This window comes from Simochromis diagramma, unplaced genomic scaffold (assembly GCF_900408965.1).
Source record: "Simochromis diagramma unplaced genomic scaffold, fSimDia1.1 OVJJ01000553.1, whole genome shotgun sequence".
Taxonomy (NCBI): domain Eukaryota; kingdom Metazoa; phylum Chordata; class Actinopteri; order Cichliformes; family Cichlidae; genus Simochromis; species Simochromis diagramma.
In genome coordinates this window covers 443,054-462,339 of record NW_024387095.1, presented here as the reverse complement: position 1 = coordinate 462,339, position 19,286 = coordinate 443,054, and the positions used below count along the sequence as shown (strand labels likewise).

General features: G+C 40.7%; 1 protein-coding gene across 2 annotated transcripts; it reads right to left on the bottom strand.

The window, feature by feature from the left end:
* Positions 1 to 205: 205 nt before the first annotated feature.
* On the bottom strand, positions 206 to 19,161 carry LOC120742831 (zinc finger matrin-type protein 3-like). Of its 2 annotated transcripts, none has more exons than XM_040046268.1 (6): positions 18,599 to 19,161; positions 11,690 to 12,432; positions 11,457 to 11,597; positions 10,839 to 11,005; positions 8,894 to 8,997; positions 206 to 5,886 (listed from the first exon to the last, which is right to left on the bottom strand). In XM_040046268.1, the coding sequence occupies exons 1-6, from the start codon at positions 18,720 to 18,722 to the stop codon at positions 5,678 to 5,680; spliced, it is 1,488 nt and encodes a 495-aa protein (XP_039902202.1). In that variant the 5' UTR covers positions 18,723 to 19,161; the 3' UTR covers positions 206 to 5,677. The 2 variants fall into 2 exon arrangements, with proteins under 2 accessions (XP_039902202.1, XP_039902203.1); XM_040046269.1 differs by lacking the exon at positions 18,599 to 19,161 and adding an exon at positions 18,284 to 18,589.
* Between the last annotated feature and the right edge of the window lie 125 nt (positions 19,162 to 19,286).

Here is a 19,286-nt window from a genome sequence, read left to right as displayed (position 1 = left end):
TATTTGCTGTTGTTTTCCTAACTTGCAGGGCATTTGACCTTTCTGGCCCATATGGAAAAGGAATAGAAAAAACTTATAAAAGACTTGCATCAGATGGGGCCTACTTCATATAGTGAAGCATATAAGGCTTATATGATTTACACATAAAAGTGGCCACTTTCATATATTGTTTTAGGAAGTATCCAAAACATACAGGTTTCATTTATATAATTTTTCTAGGGCTCTTATATCTGTTTTCACTCTTGTATGCTTTTCATTTAAATACAGATACAAACTTAATAAGATTTATATATATATATAACTTTTCCATATAGGGGGGCCACCATATAATTCAGCATGAAAAGCAGAATTTGAGTCAAGGGTTTCTACCTAACCGCACAGTGTTGCCCATCTACCCTCATCTGCTCAGTCCAACAGTCCAGCGCATGGATAAAACACAGAAATGACAAATATCACACACATTTGCAACAGCTTCGGCTTCTCACCTCGTACATTTTAGCATAGGAGTTCATTAGAGGCAAATAATGACAACAAAGACTAAACAACATATGGTAGAACACATTTTCTAAATAAACATCAGTGTATTTTTATATTCACTGCAAATGTGGGATTTTTTTTCCAGTACCATTTTGCAGATTCCTCACAGCACACAGACATTTCCAAACAACCAGCTGTGTAAACTTCATTAAATACTCCTGAACAGCAGCCTTATAGTCTCAGCCTGTGGTAGAAAGATCTTAACAGTTATTAGGTATGACTGTACTCATGCACAAAATAAACCAGATACATTTTATACAGTGCGATACGTAACACACTCTGTCATTTACTGCGAAGCACTGAAGTTTAACTTATTAACCTGTGCTGCTGAAGTAGAGCCGCAAATAGATAAGTGAAACCAATAATTATTAAGTATATTGTACTCACATTCTCTATAGTTTCTAACAAGTAAACATAGAATAGAAATGGATACAGTGCCCCAGATAGTAACTGTTTCAGCACATTAACATACTAAATAATAACTAAACAGTCCAATTTAAATCATTTGTACTGGTTAATGGACATATGTTGATGTAAATACATTTATTTCCCACAGTGCTTTTATTTATTTACGTTTTTGGCCTTTGTCTGTGTGAAACATTTGTCCAATTAATAGAAATCCTCTGATGCAAAAACCCCAAAAGGCAAACAACAAAAAAACAACATAAAAACGTTTCAGCGCTACAATATCCTTCCAAAAATAGTCTTGTGTAAAAGGAGCACTTAACTGGTGGGCTGTTGTGTTTCAGCTCATTAAGTGCAAATTGTGTTTGCCACGTTTTTTCAGGCTTAATCGTTTATTTTCAGCAAGACCCTTCTGCTTCTGAGATTTTCCTGCTACGCAATAATTTTGTCATTTTTTAAGCTCTTGAAAAGAAAACAGACGTTTTAGAATCAAATGTTGATTACAAACACTTTAAGTCCTTGTAAATCCTCTTGAGGCCCGACTCGTGTGACATATCGATCGGTGCGTGGACACTGACACAGATTGTTTCCTATTATTTCCTGTGCACGCTGCCCTTTGAACCTGGAGCTAACGCCAACCTTTCTTTAATACTAGATAATTAGCCTGGCATCACCTACGACGTGCGCTTATGCAAATTAGTCTGTTTCAATGCTCCTGGATGCAATTAGACCTGTAAACACTCAGAGCAACGTGTGGCGTCATGTTGAGGGAAAAATGTAAAGTGATTACAGCGTCCAGAGGGGTGAGTCGGTGCATCAAACTCGCCCTGTAGTTGATAACCGGCTGTAATTGGACTGGCACAGACAAGATCAGGTGGAAATCTATTTGAAAGTTGGGGGATGGCAGACACATTCTGCCAGAGCAAATTAAACATTAGCTCCAAGATTTCAATTCAATTCAGTTTAAGTTTGTTTATATAGTGCCAAATCACAACTGTTGTGACATTTTATTTATCCCTTAGAAGCCTACCTGAAGCTCTTTCTGTCAAATTTCAGGACTGCTTATAGAACAAAATGACTGGGTGTGCATCAGAGGTTAGTGATGGTGGTCTCTGCCTGTGCAGCTACCTTTGGAAAAACCTGCAAACTGTTCTAATGGTCATCAACCACGTCTTTCCTGATGTACACTGAGGTGTCAGAACTCAACATGAAGGGAAGGGAAGGTCATCAAATGTCATCTTTGTGGGGGGAAAACGACAGAGATCTCGCACACGTTGGCGGGAATATGCAGTTTTCCACTAGTTCACCTGCCACTGACCCACGTGTGTCACGTATGCTGGTAGCCTACAGCCCACATGAAATTAACTTGATTGTGTGACCATGGGTTAATGTAAAGTTAATGAATAAGATGCAGAATAACAACAGTATGTGTAAGCATAATAGCGCCATGATACCGATCCCTATCCGTCAAAGAATTCACCTCTACATCCCTGTGAGAGCCACATGATTCCCCCAGAAACAACCAGTACTTCACTTTGTGTTGGTTTTGACACAGACCAGGGATTTCTGGGGCATCTTGATGGCAGGTGATACTTTGCTGGTGTGTGGCACAAAGACAGGTTGCGTTTAATGTTTTTTTAATGTCATCAATAGGTTGTGTGAGTTACAAATAATGCTGCCCATTTGCCATCTAAATTTATGGTAAATGGGCAGCATTTATACAGAAGTTACGCGACAAACTTACTATCAAACAAGGAAATATTAAATATCAGTGCCTCATGTTAAGTGGTAAAAAGCCACAAAACAGGTGGAATTATCACAGAAAGGGGTCCAATCGCTCCACTATGAACATTTCTGTCTGGATCTTTAGGCTGTATTTGTAGGAGCCCACTAGCTTCCTGTGATCTCCTCGTTTTCTCCAGCTTATCATTTCCTGCACTTGCAGAAGGTTTTCAATAGCTGCACTGGAGTGTGACTCTCATTTTGAGTCCAAGAGCCTGTCAGCGTAATAAAAGGTAATGCTCCCAGCGCTTTCATGTAAGACAAAGCGTGTTATTTCTAGGAGGAGGAGAGCTATTAACAGACTGCAACTCTGCCTCAACGCGCAAGACTAGCTCACCCACGGCTTTTTGTTCCTGTTTCATTAAACTGTGCGGCAAGGTGGGCTAATAAACAGGCGAGCACTTTATTTTGAATGCCTTCTGCTTGTACGTCCCTCTAGCTCTGCCTTGCTGTTGCGTTTAAATCCCCAAAAATGCCACAGCGCTTTGTTCTCACAGTGCTATTCTCCCGAGCATCCTAGTGTGTGGTCAAGTGTGTGTATTTGTGCTCTGGAGACAAATATAAGATGTGAGCAGCTGCCTCTCCCTGCAGCAAACAAAGCCGAGCAAAGAGAAGGCCAGGATGCTGCTTTCAATTCCGCTTTCCAGCTCATCTAATTATATGAACTGATCAGACTGATTTAATTACTGAGGAATGGTTTTTTTCCGCAAAAGCAGATTTAAAGGGAAGGTTTTTCTTCTCTTTTCAATAACAAATTATTGATTTTTGAACACTGAAAAAAAACAAAAAAAAAACAGGTGTATGCTGATAATCTTTTTCTGTTACAATGGGGGGAAAGCACCGTTCTATTTTAAAGGATTAGTAAGAAGGGCTTTGAATGACAAGCTTTTCTGCTTGAATATGTACATTTTGTGACCCCTTCACTATCATTGATATCTGTAGCGAAGATCAGCATAAAAGACTCATTTTATTAGTACTTATTTTTTTTAGCAATTTTAAATGTGACTATAGACTTTGAATGCCTTGTGACAACTTGCTGTGTTCGGCTCAGGACCATTAAACTGGAACAGTTAATCCAATTTAACTTCAATTATATAACTTTTTTTCCCAGAACGGGCTAAACACAGGAACACAGCTGGATCTCCTCGTATGTGGAAAAAGCAACACAAACAGGCCAAAGCGACACAAAAAAAAAACATTGCGGCACAGTCCATGTTACTATTTAGCAGTCGTTGCACACACTGCAGTAAAACCTGCTTACGTCCCCTCTGGGAATCAAGACTGGGAGTATTAAATGACATGTCTCACAAGCAGAAACATCCAGGAGCGCTGCAATTTGCGAGTCAATTTGAAGTTTAGAGTTAAGTGCGTTCGGTTTGAAAGCGTTTGCGCGTTTGAGCGTTTTTCAAGAGGAAAATTTTGTCTTGTTCTCGTCATCAAAGCATGTTTCGCCCTTAGGGGCAGCCTCTGCTGGCACTCTGTTCTCCTTCCTTCCAAAGTAAAAACGATGAGACTAGCAGCTTTTTAACCAGAACTGACGGTACCAGAGTTACTTACAAAGGCGCCATCCAAAGTGGTACGGAGGGCCTACAGTGAAATCCACACACAAACATACAGTGCTCAAAAAAGAAGACATTCACTCAGTGCACACTTACAAGATTCCTGATAGTTGTTAAATAGATTATGAGAGTTTACAAGAGATGGTGAGCTAACACTGATCAATTAATCAATAGGATTCATGTCTACTATAGTCTATTTACATCTATAATGCAATATTAAGAATATTTACATAACATTTGTGAATACAGAAAAATCCAATCAATGTGACAGATTGGTTTTTTACTATATTGCCAAAATGGCTAGCCAAAGCTTACTCTTTAGCCTAACTTCCTCCAAAGGCACCAGCAAGGCTTGCAAGAGCCTTCAGCCTGATACACACCTCAGGACAAGTAGGAAGTCAGCTAAGGCTCACAGTTTCATATAACACTGTTTCATTAGGTGAAGTTCATTGTGCTTTTTTTTAAATTAGCAAGTAGTGCTTTGGATTTTATTACATCTGTTTGGTTGTAAAGATGCTGAATTTGTGTCCCGTGTGGCTCTGTGGTTGTAAGTTTTCCCCTGCAGTCCCTGCTGCAGGACCTATAAAAAATACCTGCAGGGCTAAATGACTCGTAAGAGTTTAAAAAATCATCTCAAACTAAAACTTAGTAGTTGTTTTCCCAAGTTTTTGTAACATAAAGGAATTGCCCCCTCACTCAACCTTGTCTGCATTTTTGTACTTTTCAAGTTTTCTGCGTATCTTTGTCTTTGCTGAGGCTTCTTGAGCCTCCTCTCATGTCCACCTGACTTTCTGCCAAAAAAGCAAAACCCTGATTTCCCCTCTTTCAGATTTCTTTGCATTTCTTTTGCATTTACCTGTGCCCTGAGTCAGAATGTAACCCACTTAAAGCTTTGGAGGAACTGGAGCAGAAAGTATAAGAAAGGATAATGGCTTAAAAATGTAGTCTGATTCTGTGGCTAGAAAACAGATTTTTTTTTTTGTTCAAAGTTTTAAGATTAAAAATCTACAATTTCCTCTGCATGTTATGAGCTGATTAAATACACACTTTCTAGAGCAATACAAGGATTAATGGAATCCAATTTTAGCCTCCTGTATCAGAGCAGATGTGACACGAAAAGCTGGCCTATCAGGAAATAGGGATCAAACTGTCAACCCTGCACTTTGTGGACAATCTGATCTACCACCTGAGCCACAACCAGCCACCTCTATTTATATATTTCCTATCAAATTGAAAGATTATGTGTTTAATCCATACACCAAATAAAGTGCAAAAAGATCTTGATGTAATCACTCCACTAAATATGCTCTTCAAAAGTATGGCAGTATTTTCAGTTTCCTGCCCTGCGTTCTTGTACTCTTTACATGTTCTCTTCCCTTCCCCTCTTGTGTCTCTTAGCTGTAGCCGAGGTTCTCCATCTCATGGCGGTATCTTAGCTCCGACACTTTTGCTTTGTGCTGCTTGCTCTCCAAATGCTGCCTGAAGTCCGTCTCCTGCTCGGCTCCGCAGTTGCACATGGAGCAGTAGAACTGTCCGCTGGGAGTCACGCACATGGCCAAGTCCCGGGGGATGCGCTGCCTCGGTCTGGGGTTGTAGTACGGCCCTGAGGGAGAGAAAGAGAGATTACAGAGATGAGATGGATGGCTGCTAACTGTTATTTTTAAGAGATGTTTTATTGCAGAGGGAAGTCACAATACAGTGCCAAGGTTCCAACTTTAGGTTTCAACTAGTGCCTTATACAGTGGCAAAATGAGATGATAATCAACTAGAACATCTTTAATGAAATACTAAAGCTCCCAGAAGAAACCCATCCTAGCACTAGAATAACATGGACAAAGGGGGTTTACATCTCGCTGGCACATACCAGCATGGTAACTTATGCTTTCAGCCTAACCTGCTCCAGTGATGGTTACAGTATGTTTCATACTAGAGCTCACTGGGTAAAAAACCACTGCACACTTACAAATCAGTTCTCTGTAAGACAGCCTCATCATTCCTGGTACTAAAATGTTTTAATGTCTCTACATTACCCCGATGAGCAGTAATGAAAACACATTTTTAGATGATGCAAACAATTTTGTGTTTTTATTTTATAAGCAGTAACATATGACCCTGAAACAGGACACCTATTTGTACCTGCACATAGACTAAGCCTACATTTGAATTCTGTTGATTTTTTCTTTAATCAGATCCTCCTGTTTCTTAATGACAGAGCTGTGATATTAAAAAGTACACAGTAAGCATTTGTGTTGGCTTTCCTACCAGACTTCAAATAAGCTAAACTTTATTAATACTGTAGCTTTTCTCAGAGTATATTTTCTTTGTTTCTTTGTAAAATCACTCCCTCTGTTGACAGTACACTTACCTATAATTGTGACTGGTTAGATGCGCCACAATAAAGTTTACATTTTTGATTCAGGTTAAAGGATGGACTGAACATAGGACATCTCACAATTCCTTCACTTTTTGTTTCTTTTTTTGCTTATTTATAACCAAAAAGCCCAGCAAAACTATTAGGATTCCCATCCCTCATTATTAAGAAATGCTAGCATTTCTTGCCTATGACTCTTATCTTTTTATAAAATACTACTGGTAAGAGTAGATGCTGCCAGAAGTACAAATACTTTGTTACTGTACTTATGTAGAATTTTCAGGTATCCATACTTTACTTGAGTATTTATTTATATGACTACTTTTGACTTTTATGCCCTTTTTGAAACAAATATCTGCACTTTCTGCTGCTTACATTTTCAAAACAGGCTCATTGCTCATTGCTGACAGATTTGGGTGGAGTTATTATATCACACTGCGGACCTTCAAACATCAAACCGATTTGAGCCTAAACCGAAACACGTGAAAGATAATCCTGTTCGTTCAACTTTTACTGGAGTATTTTTAACATTAATATCTGTACTTCTACTTAAGTGCAGAACATGTGTAGCTTTGCCACCTCTGGATGCTGCTATAATTGTACATTGAAAAAATGAAATGGGCATAGGAAAATGCAGCCAGCATTTTACTGTCTTAAATTTATCTGTTAAATTTTAGACTTTTAACTTCATATAAAATGCTACTGATATTGTAGTTGAATGAATTCATCTGCAGTGTTTGGTTTTTTTCTGTTGTTCAGTGATAAAAATGCATCCCAGACCCATGTGTGTATGAGTGCTGTGTGTGTGACAAATGTACACAAATGTGTACAGAAAGAAAAGCTGAAAGGCGTCTGTGATTACATGATGGCAGAACACTGGAAACAGAGTGTTGCTTGTGTTTTAACAACACAGAAAAAGGAGAAGAAAATAGAGAGATAGAGAGAGAGATAAAAAAAAGACAGAACGAGAGAGAGAGAAGCTATTTTAGGGATTGTCCATCAAGAAAACTGATTGAATCAGCAGATTTTTTTTTTTTTTTGCCTGTGGAAGAGCGTGTCAGCGGGAGACTAAGAGGGATTTGCTTTACTGTATGACTTGTGATTTATCTTGTTTTATCTCGAGCTGAAGTGCAGGTGCTTATGTCTGTGGAAAGACAGAATAGGAAACAGACACGTGCAGAAAGAGATGGTAGCTTGACGTCAGCAGAAAGTCTGACATTACCTTACTCTGTATCTGTTTTCACACATGTACACGATGGTGAAAGCAGACACTCACGCAAACACAAAGAAACCACAGTTAAATAATAATTATAGAAGAACATTCAGCCTTAAAAAAGAAAGAAAACATGTGTGACCATGTAGGGGTCATGCACTGGACACAAGTAGGTGGGTGCACCAAAAACGGTAGAAAATCCAATGACATGAGAGAGCTTTAGGAGAATAACTCCTATCTGTGACATCATTTAGGGTTTTTTTGACAGTTTCCACACTGACTCAGCAAACAGACACTGCCCTCAAAGGCTGCTGAAAATGACTACGGGTCATGAAAGCTGCTGTAACATGAATTATCAGTATATGGAACAGGTCTAGACCTAAGAAAAGGATTTTACAGCATTCGCTAAATCTCTTTAGAAAGACTGTTGGGGTGTTTGCAAGTACAAAATCAGCTTTTAGAAGATAAATTGGCATTTTGAACAGTGGCCTCTCGGGGTAGGTACCATACACAGACAAGATTATGTGTTTATCACATTTTATGCCGCATAAAAAGACCAATTTCAAAGGCTAGTGTGCATCAAATAGAGTTGTTTGAAGACACAACCAATAACTCAAATAAAAGAATATAAGATCATTAAAGAAACAGCCAAGTTTACTCCTGATTGGTCCTCAAGCCGCTGTGTATGAACAGGTGACATCTATTCTAGGACTGCTGAATATAGCTTGTTTGTAGTGACGTATTTTCCAACCACCACTTAAGATAACACAATAACAGACATGACCCTCAATAGCCAGACACATTATTGGTCAATTCATTAAATAACTTCAGAATTTGCTTTGCTAGTTTGCAGCCTTTGAATAGACGTGGAATAAGACAAAATCGCTTGCATTTCTTTGCATTTTACTGACCAAGATAGCTGCAACAATGCCACTTAAATGAAGAGTTTATCAGATGACTTTTGATAGTTATCTTTAAATTATGCTGATGTCGCTTTTTAATTAGCATTTAATTTTTTTATCTTACCTGGCATGGAAGCGGGTACTTGTGGGCTGCGACGATTTTTCACTAGCCGGTACTCACTGCCATCTTTCCTGTTCCTTCTCGGAGTTGTCTCATTGCTGCTTTCCCTGTAACAGGCAAAGCTAGAGTCAACAATTGTTGGTTCCATATCACATGTAATGTCAACATGGCTAGCTTGAAATATGGCGTATTTTGCCAAACCCCTGAGTCACCCCTCATCTTTCTAAGATGTTTCATGTTATTTTCTCTAGGGCCAGCATCCTGCTTGTTTTTGAGATATCCCTGCCCTACTGCTGCTGAATACCTGGATCAGGTGTGCTTTGCCAATAAGAAGCTAAAAGGGCAGGTTAGTTGGAAAACAAGCAGGACAGCGGCCCTCGAGGCCTCAAGGTATGGAGTTCCATACCTGTGTTCTACAGGCTTGGTCTTGCAAAGCTTTTCTTTGGACACAGGCTGCTTTTTCACTCATTATCAGGCCAATTCTTGTACCTGACCATTTCCAGCGGAATGTTTTTTGTTTGTTTGTTTTGTAAGCCACCTAACACTGACCTATGAATCATTCAAGCATAAAAAAGGGACCTAACTCTAGGGACAAGCCAGTGTTATGTCCATACATAACAGACAACTTACCAAATTTGTCTTTTGTACCGTAAGTTGTACCTTTAGGGACTTTGGTCTAGCTGCCTGTTGTAAAAACACATAATTTGTTCTTATCTCTTTAGTTGAATCTATTAAAACTGCCAAAGATAACACAGTTTGAAATAATAAAATAGTAATTTTGTAGCAACGCAGTGATTTCAAAAGTGCGATCAGCAGAAAACAGCTAAGGAAACTGAACAAGTGGAGGACTAAAAAAAATGGGCAGGCATAAAAAAGAGCTATCAACAGCAGATGAACAGTATGTCCTGTCCACAACAGAAAAAATATCCAGCAAACACCTGGCAGAGAACCTGAGAGATGCATTTGGTCCTTCAGTTGATCCATTTAGGCCTAATCAGAAATGATCTCAGTGGAAGGGTGGCTGAAGTTGTTTTGAAGAAGGGAAACAGGGAGAAAAGACTGAGGTATACCAAATTACACAAGAACTGGACTTAAAGTAATTATCAACAGGCCTGTTGGAGTTATGATTCCAGATGTGAAATGTTTGGTTCAAATGTTGATAATATCTACAGCGAAGGTGAAGAAAGAGGTACAACAACAAGTGTCTACATCCATCTGTAAAACACAGTGGAGGTTCTGTCATGGTTTGGGGCTGAAATTCAGCCAGTGGTGCAGGATCTTGTCAAAATGGATGTTTTCATCCATCAGTGTGATGACCACAGAAAAGTTTGGTCAGACCTTGATCCACCACACAGCACCATCTGGAAAGCATCTGATTGGCAACGGCTTCATTTTTCAGCACGACAATGATCCCAAGCACACTGTTAATGCAGTAAAGGCACACCTTTGAAAAGAAACTCACAATGGAAGACTATCAATCATAGACTAGTTTACCCAGAGCCTCAACATTAGTGAACAGTGTGGGATGATGTTGACAGAGAGCAGACTAAAAGGCAGCCAACATCCAAAGAAGAGCTTTGAATGTCCTTTAAGAAGCCAAGAGAACTATTCCTGAAGTTTGAGAGAAAGAGAGTTCAGACTGTGTTACAAAATAAAGGTGGTCATACGAAATATTCAGCTGCATGCTTTTATAAAATAATAGAAACTGCTTTTGCTTATATACTGTTTTATTATACTAATTTTCTAGCAAATTGTAAAGAAACGATGGATGGCTCAAGATATTTGCGCAATGCAATGTATATCTGATTGCAATTGCTATATTTCTTTTTCAGCTAATGCTGAACAAGGTATTGTCTGTAGTGGGCCTCCACTCCATTATGCCTGCGTAAAACACAGTAAGGATGAAATCTCTGTCCAATAAAGCCAACATGTCTTCACCCAAACCTACATGGTACTCGCGTTCTGTTGGGCCTCAGCCAGCCGTAGTTTCTTGGCATGGTTCTTGCCCTGGTAGTGGGCCTGCGCAACTGCTGGTGAACTGAAGGAAGCGTCGCACAATTTACAATAGTCATTCTCTGTGGCCAAGATGACCCTGGGCGCCCCCTTATACAGCGCCTGCAGAGACAGGACAAAGCAGCACAGTGTTTGTGGTGAGAGGAGATTTGGAGTAAACACTGTGAAAACAAGGAAAGAAATGTTCCATTTCAGCAGGAGGAAGAACTCATTGCCTTTAAAATGAAAGTAAAGCTTAATGGAAGCTATGAGTTATGCTATTTTTTGTCAGAAAGATTGTTATTTTATTAGCAAACATAATAAAAAAATTTCACTGGTTACTTAGAATAAATAGACTTTTAAAAAGCAGGGATTGAGTGTACAGTGGTGAGTGGATGCTTTGAGTGTCTGCTGTTTAAATGAAACAGAGTGACTATGCAGTTCTCTACCACCTCCTCAGAGCAAGTGACCGCCATCATCCGAGAGGCCACTTCAGCAACAGCACACCCACCTCCTAAGCTAACACTGTAGCATTAAGGTAGGCTGTGTACTAGTTCTTAAATACGGGCCTTACCTGCCTGCCTGCGTCACTGTCGCTGGACCCTGAGCTCAGGGCCGTCTGGCCCGCAGACTCAAATGCTTCTGGGATCCTGATGGCCGGTGGCTGCTGACTGCCAGCATAGAAATTTCGTAGCTTTTTACTGTGGTTCTTTCCCTTCAAAGAAAGATACGAGATGTCGATTTTATTTGATTCTTCACATGTTTTTCTGTGCTATTCTGCATGTCTGAATTTGGCTTTCAGCTGACCTGGTAGTGAGCCTGTGCCTGCTGAGCAGAGTTGAGGGTAACGTTGCAGAGTTTACAGTACAGCGGTTTACACAGTTCTTCTAGTCCCAGAGAGTCCTCCTGCTCCTCTGTCCCCAGCGAGGAGCCCTCATCCTGGGGCTGCTCACTGGTTGGGGCTGCCTGGCCTGGGAGTGGACCGCAGATGAGGCTGGACACTGTAGCTGGGATGAGGGCTGGTCCTAGGGGCCTTGGGGGCATCTGTGAAGGGTCAGGGCCGGGAGCAGGAGGTGAGGACAAGGGGCTGGGAGGGAGGGGAAATCGACCTGCTGTTGGTGCCACTACAGGTGGAGGCACCAGTGCTTGTGCAGGGTTCATATGTGGAGGCCCCAGCTGCTGTGTAAGGTCCATGGTTGGAGGCACTATTGCTTGTGTGTGATCTACTGGTGGGGGACCCAGGGTGTGTGCCATTGGTGGAGGCCCCAATGACTGACCTGGAGGCATTGGAGGGGGGCCTAAAGTGTGTGGCGGGGTAATGGGAGGAGGCCTTAATGTATGAGGTGCATTTATGGGAGGCAGGCCTAGACTCTGGCCATGAGCCATAGTTGGAGGTCCAATAGATTGAGCGGGGGCAATGGGTGGTGGACCAAGAGGGTGTGCAGGTGCCATTGGCGGAGGTCCCAACTGATGTAAAGAATCCATGTGTTGGAAAGGCTGCTGGGGATGACTGAAGAGACTCAGGGGAGGCTTCAACATGGTTTCTGGACCTGGGTACATTAGAAGCAATACAATCAGGTCTGCATTACACACATAAACACAGATATTAGAAATCAAAGACACCTCCTATAAGCAAATCCTTGATAAGGATATCAGCGATGACGAAGGCAGACATTAATGAAAAAATACAGTCACTTACATGCACTCTATATTTTATGCAACTTCTTTCCATTAATGTTTAATAGCCTTATTGGCTTTTAGGCACTTGTCTGTTTCACTATATTCAAGCAGGAACTGTGTTTGAGACTGAATGGATGACTCGTGTCTCCATATGTGATAGACTGGTAAATTGTCTGCGCTGTGCTCCGTCTCCGTGGGATTGGCTCTAGCCCCGAGGCCCCAAGTTAGACAAGTTGTGATGGATGAATGGATCATCACAACTTTCTGTTCAGTCATCAGCTAATATATCCCACTGACTGACTAATGGTAATTTGCTCTCTTTTCTTTGAACAACACCATGACATTTTCTTGTGAGTAAAGCGCGTGAAAAAACTACAAAAAGGCCTTCCACAACACTAGGTTCAGATAATCATGTTCCTCTTTGTGTGAACTGTAAACCAGTTTATGATTCTACTGGCTTTTTACCATTATTATATTGAGCTTTCTGTTTGTCCAGTTCTTTAGTTTATGACCAAATGCAGCTATAAACAAACACCGTAAACGCAGGGAAAATTGTACTTGCTATACATCAGCATTTTAACAATTCCATTGTGAGCATGTTGGCCTGCTGATGGTATCATTTTACTCAAAAGGCTGCTGTGCCTTAGTACAGCCTCAAAGAGCTACTGTGATGGCTGTGATCTTGTTCTGCATCAAAATACACTCTGAAGAATGTTATGTTAATGCTTATATTTCAGAAAAGCATCTTGGGTTTTTTTTTTCTGTCGCACGTGTTAATTTGCAGGAGCTGTAGTGGAAAGCTTTTACACCTGGTATGATTTTGAGCCGTATGTTTAAAAAGAAAATTCTTTGTAAATGACAAAACATAAGCAAAATCATCGAAATGCCACTTATTTGGAAATATGATCTCCATTTTATTTAAGTAAATGAATGTGGAAGAGTCATGATGCAGATTTAAGGAGATACTGTTGACTGACCAGTCATCAAACATACACTGTGAGGGAACTCAGTGACTACAGTACATATGTCTATAGCCCCAAGGCTGGAGAGAAATTACCAAACAGAAACACATTCTCGGACAGAGGAGCTTCACATTTCAGTGGGCACCAGAAAGAGTAGTCTGAGTTGCAGTGCCTGCGGTCATGCAAACAGGACATTACATACACATCTGTTTGCACACACACAAACAGAGGCAGCGACAGTAAAATACAGTCCGAAGTGCGACTACTTGGATAAGCTGATACAGTGTGTGTGTGAAGGCTGGGAACAACTATGTAAGTGCTACATGAAAAAATAATAATAAAAAGGGATGATATTAGTAATGGTGCGGCACTAATTTCAGTTTGTTCTCTTTTGATGCTCCAGTATCATAATATTAGTAATATAATATATCCGTGTGTGTTTGCATGTGTGTGTGTCAGTGCATTTCCCTATATTGTCAGGTCAGTAATAGGCCAACAGCTGTGTCAAAATTCACTGTGCTGGAAGCTTTCATCATCCAATCGGACGCCCGATAGAAGTGAATCATGCACCCAAAATAACATCCCTGGCTGTTTGTGTTTCCGACTGCTGCTCACTGTCAGTCTGTCTGTCCAATATGTCTAGCTGCCTATCTGTCACCTGGCCTGGCTGACCTCAGGAGAAAGGTATGCTAGACAAGTCACTGACCTTACTATAGTGTCGTCAATTGCAAGATGAGACTCTGGAAGAGCGAGCAGAACTGGGTGTTGTGCCCCACACATTAAGATGGAAACCTAGACCATGCAGTTTCTGGAAAAAGTGCGGTGGGATTGTTGCTGGGATTGGCCAAAAGATTTGAAGGGAGATGGCTCATGAGCACATTGGCTGCTACTTTAATAATTCAATTCAATTCAAATTTATATATATATATATAGCGCCAAATCACAACGACAGTCACCTCAGGACGCTTTATATTGTACAGTAGATCCTACAATAATAGATACAGAGAAAAACCCAACAATCATATGACCCCCTATGAGCAAGCACTTTGGCAACAGTGGGAAGGAAAAACTCCCTTTTAACAGTAAGAAACCTCCATCAAAACCAGGCTCAGGGAGGGGCGGCCATCTGCTGCAACCACCTGGCCACAAGTGTGTTGTACCTGTGATAGCAGCTAGTTTGTAACAGGTTTTTATATTCAAAACGCAGTCAGCCTGTTCAGGGACATTTAACTTGTTGCAGTAATGCTGTCCCTCTGCAATGTGGAATCATTTTGTAAACAGGAAAATGTTTGCAGTTTTCCATCTGAGATTGTGAGGATTTGCTGTATTTGAACTCACCATCTTCACCATGCAAAGGAGAGGCGAGCAAGCTCGCAAGCAAAATGCCAGAGGACAGTAACATACAGTAAGTTCATGTTGCAGCTGTGTGTAATTAAGCTTTGTATAAAGTCACAACATATTGACCTTACATGTTATCACCTCATGAAAGGTTCACGGTGCTGTTTTTGGAGCACCCTGCAGAGGTATTCCCAGGCATCCATTGAGAGCATCAACACTAATTCATTTGTAGTAAACAGGAGTAGAGGTGGTTAACACAAATGTGAGTCAGTAAATAGACAGTTAACAGAACAATAATGCTTCATTGCCAGAAAAATCCAACACATACTTAAAGTGCATTGCAAAGATCAACACAGCAAATGGAGCCTTGAGAGCAAAGACGGAGAAATACAACAGGAAAATCTGTTATTAATGTTACAACGATAATAAAATTAATGTTTTACCAATTAAAAGATTAAAAGTGGTCCCAAAACCCTTCACATAGAAAAACAAAAACATCCTTGATAGTTTATGCTTCAGACGATCGTATTTTCACTGGTGACGTTGGATGAGAGCAGTATAGTATATTAAACTACATGAAACACCAATGCCCGGCAATGTTCGTTAATCGCACCAATTGCATATGACAGCATCGGCCTTGTCGGCAGCAGCCTCGAGAGAACCCCGGATCGCCGAGTGAAACAGCAGCAACCCAGAAACCCCCACCACAGGACGGCTGACCTTTTTTCTTGGGTCATTAAACAATTCAGGGAACACAGTGTGCCACCACACAGTAGTTTGAGCATTTAACCACATGCTTTGCATTTACTGTATACCAGTTAAAAATATAAGGAAATACTGAGGAAAAACTGTTTTGGTCTCCTCTGTGGATCTCTGCAAATTATACATTACAATCATTAAAAGATCCCAAAATTTTAAAACAGTTTTCTGATGGTTTGGTCTGATATCACATGCCCCCGCCCCCCCCACACACACACACACACACACAGTGCAAAGAAACTATTTTTGGCACGACAGTTTTGTGTAAGATCTCATTATGCGGCATATTCTTCTAGATTAATGTAACTGGGCTATGTGCTTGTTGGTGAATCTCCATCTGTTTGCTACAGAGCAGTGTCTAAACAGTCTTTTTACACAATCACCATAATTGCAAGTCTTTTCTTCATCTGCACTTCAGTCCCTCTGCTAGTCAGAAAGACCTTTAACACCTCTGTACATTTGTAACTTGAAGCCTCTCACTCCTCAGGCTCCATCATTAAAATCTTAAAACACGGTCACGTTTCGAAGCACTTACAGTCAATCTGTTCTTGAACTCGAGAAATAAAAACATCAAACAGCTTTATTTTTGTATTTTTTCCACACACTCCTTGCGCTTGTTGGCATTTTCAGCTCAATTAATGCGTCCTTCTCTGAAAGTACAGAGAACATAATGACCAACAGAGCCATCTACAACTGCTGTGTATGTCACACACTAACATTAAATCCATTTGTTCATATTTTGCCTTGATCTGTGTTGTTGTTGTTGTTGTTTTCGCTTTTGTTTTTGCTTGATCGCTTGTTTTTGTTCCAAAGTGTGAAGCCTAAATCAGCATCTACTTAGTTTAATGTCCTATTATGATCCTAGGCAGATGGACTGTAGGCAATGATTGATTGGTTTGAAGGAAACTGAGCACAGTTATGATGCTCAAGCAAGGAAGATGATCACACAAAGATGGCATAAAAACCAACCTGCATTTCAAGTGTTGTTTTTTGCTCCTCATTTAGCACACATGAACAGAGTTATAAGGAAAAAAACCCAAAAACCCAAACATTGTCCAACTGTGCTTTTATTTTGGCTCTTTTGTCTTTCTGTAGTTTCCTGTGAGCTAGATAGGTCAAGGTGAGCTTGCTTCTTTCCTTAGACCCAGATCTGCACCCACATAGTGCAGTCCTCAGAGCCGCGGACCATATTCAAACATCTACAGCAGTGGACCTTGCTGCAAAGTCAAAAAACATTTGTGGTTTTGCATTAGAGGCTTTTTAGATGACACATTCAAAACCAAGCTTATATAGCATTACTCTAAAGGCCAAAATACAAGGTGAAAGTGTTGTAATCCTCACAATTTTCTAACAATGTTGTTCTCAAAGTCTGAAAAGTAATTTTCAAAAATTACTTAAAACTAAGTTGGAAGTTACTCACTAATCAGTCACTTACGATTTTTTTTGAGCTCGACTCAAAAGTTCTTGGTTTAGGAGCAAAAAAACAAAAGAAATCTCCTGTCATAGAGCCTGAGAATCTGATGGCCTCCACTGAGAATCTCTAAATAGGCCAAGTGTTCATTTTCTCTAGAGTTTCTCTTGTCGTTCTGTGATGTGTCACATCAATTATAGAGCAATGAGAAGCGCATGCCTCCTGCACTTATTCCATCTGCTTCACTGGGCACTGGACAAGCAAGAGTATATGCAGCAAAGACCAGATACGTCTTACTGTACTTTGCAATTTACCCACTGTACCATTTACAATAAAGCCTCAGGTCCATTTTTATATATCAGCCGCAGTCACAATTTGAATATCATTCAGCTATCACTACTACTAGAGAAGACTTTATGTTAATAGAATGATCCAGTGGTCCAATATCTAACATGTCAGTGTTATTTGCCTTTAAAGACTCACAGTCACATGGCCAATCCATTAAGCTGCTACTACTATATTGATTAGTGTCCATTCTATCTCACAGAAGATAACTATCATAATTTCAAAACATCTTGCTGGGAATCATGTGCATATTTCTGGCTGCAAGTGTTATTATTGGCTTTGGTAACTGATAAAACATTTAGTCAGTAACATAGAAACATTGACAATAATAACAGTACCAAAGTTAAAAGTTAAAAGTGGCAGCATTATTAAACTGAAAAACCATTCACAGAGAAAGGCACACAAAAGGTCTATTTCTTTATTTCTTCTTATTTTTCATCACTTAGCGGGCTGATGCATGAAAATGGTACTTATTCTTTTTTTTCTGTGGCTGTCCCATTGATGGGGTACTTTTACACCCCCAGATCCACCTACATTCATGCATTACTGCAACGTGAATTCACTGTGACATTTTCACCATGACTGAGAACCTTAACTGAATATGACAAGTCACTGTTTGATGACACGGATATTATCAAGTGGGTTGATCATTCTCATGCGGTAATCTTCATCATCTATGACAGACACTGACCTCGAGTCCCCTAAAACCAGCCAGCAAAGCCCGCTATTACAGCGACTTTGCAGGTCCAGGGAAGAAACACTTTCCGTATAATTGCCACATGTCACCATCAGCTGTGCAGCGACTCAAGTAAAGGAGACCACAACGATTATTTCGCTTGTTCTCACAGACAGCGGTGCTCGAGATAGAAAACTAAGCATTACATTAAGGTTTCGCATATTTCAAACCTGGAGTGTTCGTGGATGAAGCGATTCGGAGCTCTCCTGTAGTGCGAGAGGATACAAGAGTATCGACAACCTCAGATTTTGCATCGCAGCATCCATGCTCTATAACCTGAACAGAATGGTGGCTCGTGAACCCCCTCCTCACACCCGCCGGTATGACATTAAGATGATGACAGCAGCATCAGGGCAACCGGCTTAAACATCCTCGCTATCATATGCAAATGTCTCCGATTAGATTTTTCTCCATCCTCGCACATATGCGCATGAGAACTGCTGACAGTCAGAGGGCAGGTCCTGTCTGGACCAGCCTCCCCTTACCTGGCAATCGTGCGAGATAATGGCTGCTGTCACCGTAGCTGACAGGCGGCGAAGTGTAGTTTCTGCAGTATTCTGCACTCTGGTAGTACGCGGCATCCCCGCTCTTAAGCTGCAGCGCCATCATCGCAGGAACATCCCTCTGCCAACTTCTCCTCTCCAAAAAACCGGGCAGCCAGGCAGGATGACAGTCCCTACCAACGCTCAGACGCCGCGGCTCTCACCGGAGGGGTGCCCGAGAGAGGAGAGTGGAAATTCAGAAGGCGACACCAAGGGAGAAAAAGTGCTAATCCTTGATTTACATGCCAGATGTGCGGGTGTTTTCACATTAAACATCAGCAACGATGTTCTTATTCTCTAAACTAGATTTTAATGACATAAACCCAGCCTGGATTCCCCTAACCTCCCCTCTCCTTCTTGGTACAGTCCATTTCCGATGCCACTGCTGCTTCTCTGCTCCTTAACATGGGTGGCAATCAAGACACATCGTATAACTATGTTACACCTCTGTCATACAATCAGATCACCCCCTCACTAACTCTGGCATTAAAAATGCGAATAAGATTTACAAATAAAACATAAACAATTATTAGTTTTATTAATAATTATTATAATGGAAATAATAGTGTTTTGGTTGTTTGTTTTATGTCAACAATCATACTATCATCGCTTTCTCTCTCTCTCCCTATAT